This window comes from Glycine max, chromosome 10 (assembly GCF_000004515.6).
Source record: "Glycine max cultivar Williams 82 chromosome 10, Glycine_max_v4.0, whole genome shotgun sequence".
Lineage (NCBI taxonomy): Eukaryota > Viridiplantae > Streptophyta > Magnoliopsida > Fabales > Fabaceae > Glycine > Glycine max.
This window is the reverse complement of record NC_038246.2, coordinates 35,131,529-35,134,818: the sequence shown is the minus strand read 5'-3', so window position 1 is coordinate 35,134,818 and position 3,290 is coordinate 35,131,529. Positions and strand designations below refer to the sequence as shown.

The following is a 3,290-nucleotide window of genomic DNA, read 5'->3' as shown; positions in this document are numbered from 1 at the left end:
TCCCTCCTCATAGAAAACATGTCCTGGTTGCAAATCATGTTCCTGTCCTTCATAATTCTTCTGACCTCAAAGAAAAAGGGAACACTGAGTTTGGTGATCCTATAGAAGAGGGGTTTGTTCAGGTGAAAACAAAACACCAGAAAAAAGGTAAAAAAGTGCAACTCATAAAGACAACCCGTATTGAGGATATGCACGCTGATGTCCAAAGAGGAAGAAATCATAAAGCTGTAACTAGGGTCGGGGAGGCTTCCTCCCGTCCGAATCCATGATCATTGCCTCTTGGAACATCAGAGGCTTTAATTTGCCTCTGAAGCATCATGCGATGCAGAGCTTCCTTCGCTGCAAGGAAGTTAACGTCATGGTTGTGTTGGAAACTAAGTTGAATAAGGTTTCAGTTAAGGAAATCATGAGAAGAAAGTTTGGTGACTGGCACTTCACCCATAACTTCGCTTCTTATAATGCTGACATAATTCTTATCCTCTGGAAGCAAGATAAGATCCATCTTTCTATTTTGGAGTCAAATGCCCATTTGATTCACTGTGCTATTGATTGTAAAACCACTGCCAAACGCTTTCAGGTTTCATTCATCTACGGTCTTCACTCCATTGTGGCAAGAAGATCTCTTTGGATAAATCTGAATAGTATCAATGCTAATATGAACTACCCCTGGCTCCTCATTGGTGACTTCAACTCCATTCTGTCTCCCACTGACCGTTTCAATGGAGCTGAGCCCAATGCTTATGAGTTGCAAGATTTTGTTGATTGTTGTTCTGACCTAGGGCTGGGGAACATCAACTCTCATGGCCCCTTGTACACGTGGACTAATGGCAGGGTGTGGAGCAAACTGGACAGAGCTTTATGTAATCAGGCCTGGTTTAATTCCTTTGGAAATTCTGCTTATGAAGTTATGGAGTTTATTTCTATTTCAGACCATACTCTTCTAGTTGTCACCACTGAGTTGGTAGTGCCTAGAGGTAATTCTCCATTTAAATTCAACAATGCTATTGTGGATCATCCAAATTTCTCAAGAATTGTTGCAGATGGTTGGAAGCAAAATATTCATGGCTATAGCATGTTCAAGGTCTGTAAGAAATTGAAAGCTCTTAAAGCTCCCTTGAAGAATCTTTTTAAGCAAGAGTTCAACAACATCTCCCACCGAGTGGAGCTAGCTGAGGCTGAATATAACAGTGTGCTTAATTCTCTAAAGCAAAATCCTTAGGACCATTCCCTTCTTGCTCTGGCAAACTGCACTAGAGGGCAGACCATTATGCTTAGAAAAATGGAATCTATGAAGTTTGCTCAGCTCATCAAAAACAGATATGTCCTGCAGGCTAATAAATGCTCCAAATTTTTTCATGCTTTAATCAAGCGCAACAGACACAGCCGGTTTATTGTTGCCATAAGGCTAGAGGATGGGCATAACACTTCCTCCCAAGATGAAATTGCCCTAGCTTTTGTGAATCACTTTAGGAATTTGTTTAGTGCTCATGAGCTGACCCAAACTCCTTCCATTTTGATCTGCAACAGAGGTCCTAAGGTTCCCACCGATTGCTTTGCGGCCTTACTTTGTCCTACTTCTAAGCAAGAGGTTTGAAGCGTTATTTCTGTGATAGATAACAATAAAGCTCCAGGGCTAGATGGTTTCAATGCTTTATTCTTCAAGAAGGCTTGGAATATCATTGGTGATGATATCTTTGAGGCGGTTAATGAATTCTTTACAATTGGAAAAATTTTAAAGCAGATCAACCATGCTATTATTGCACTTATTCCTAAGCATGATCAGGCCTCCCAGGTTAACCATTTTAGACCCATATCTTGCTGTAATTTGTTATACAAGATTGTGTCTAAAATTCTGGCCAACCGCATAGCCCCAGTGCTTGAGACTATTATTGGGGAAACTCAAACTGCCTTCATTAAGAATAGAAAGATGATGGACAACATCTTCCTAGTTCAAGAGATTTTGTGCAAATATGCATGGAAAAGATCCTCCCTGAGATGCCTCCTGAAAATTGACTTGCATAAAGCTTATGATTCCATTTCTTGGGAATTCTCGGATTGGATGCTTAAGTCCATTGGCTTCCCAGCCCAGTTTTGTACTTGGATCATGGAATGTGTTTCTTCCACTTCCGTTAGTGTGGCAGTCAATGGATCCATTTATGGCCACTTCAAAGGGCAGCGGGGTCTTAGACAAGGGGATCCTCTCTCTCCTTATCTGTTTGTGCTTTGTTTGGAGTACTTTTCCAGAGATATGAGCAGCCTCAAGGATGATGCCAATTTTAAATTTCATCCCAATTGTGTAGGTATTCAGCTATCTCATTTGGCTTTTGCAGATGATATTATGCTTCTATCTAGAGGAGATATCCCTTCTGTGTCAACTATGTTTGCCAAGCTTCAGCACTTCTGTAGGGTTTCAGGGCTTTCCATAAGCTCTGATAAATATGCCATATACTCAGCCGGTATTAGACCTCATGAGCTTTCTCATATTCAGCAGCTTACTGGATTTAGCTTGGTTGGCTTCCCTTTTAGATACTTGGGTGTTCCCCTTTTATCATCTAAATTAAATGTATGCCACTATGCTCCCTTGCTTTCCAAGATTACTGGCCTGATTCAGGGATGGAGCAGGAAGTCTTTATCTTATGCAGGTAAGCTAGAGTTGATCAAAGCAGTTATTCAAGGAATTGTGAATTTCTGGATGGGGATTTTTCCTTTGCCTCAATCTGTTCTAGACCAGATCAACGCTTCGTGCCATAATTTTCTGTGGGGCAAAGCGGATATTGGCAAAAACAAGCCCTTGGTTGCTTGGTCAGTAGTTTGTTCTCTGAAAAAAGAAGGGGGTTAGGCCTTTTTAATTTCAAGGACTGGAACCTTACACTTCTTTCCCGTATCCTGTGGGACTTTCATGGTAAGAAAGATTCTCGATGGGTTCAGTGGGTTCACCATTACTATTTCAGAGGGAGCGATGTGTGGAATTACAATACTTCTTCATTAGATTCAGTTTTGATAAAGAAAACCATTCAAATAAGGGACTTTATTATCTCCAAAGAGCTAAGTATGGAAGAGGCCAAAAAGAGGATTCAATCTTGGAGCACCAATGAACAATTGCTTGTTGGCAAAGGCTATGAATACATTAGAGGTGCCAAACCTACTGTTAGTTGGTGTTCTGTTATATGGAACCCAACAATCCCCCCTAAGATGTCTTTCATTCTATGGCTTGCTAAAAGGAACCGACTGCTTACTCTTGACAAAACTGCTTTTTTGAACAAGGGTTCCCTCTGCCCTTTATGTTCAAA

General features: G+C 40.9%; 1 protein-coding gene across 1 annotated transcript; it reads left to right on the top strand.

Moving 5' to 3' along the window:
• The first annotated feature begins 265 nt into the window (after positions 1 to 265).
• On the top strand, positions 266 to 1,219 carry LOC102665788 (uncharacterized). The gene has a single exon (XM_006590068.1). It carries the CDS (start codon positions 266 to 268, stop codon positions 1,217 to 1,219), a length of 954 nt encoding a protein of 317 aa, XP_006590131.1.
• The last annotated feature ends 2,071 nt before the right edge of the window (positions 1,220 to 3,290 follow it).

Coding starts and splice junctions, on each gene's coding strand:
- LOC102665788 (XM_006590068.1), top strand. CDS start 266: ATGATCATTGCCTCTTGGAACATCAGAGGCTTTAATTTGCCTCTGAAG.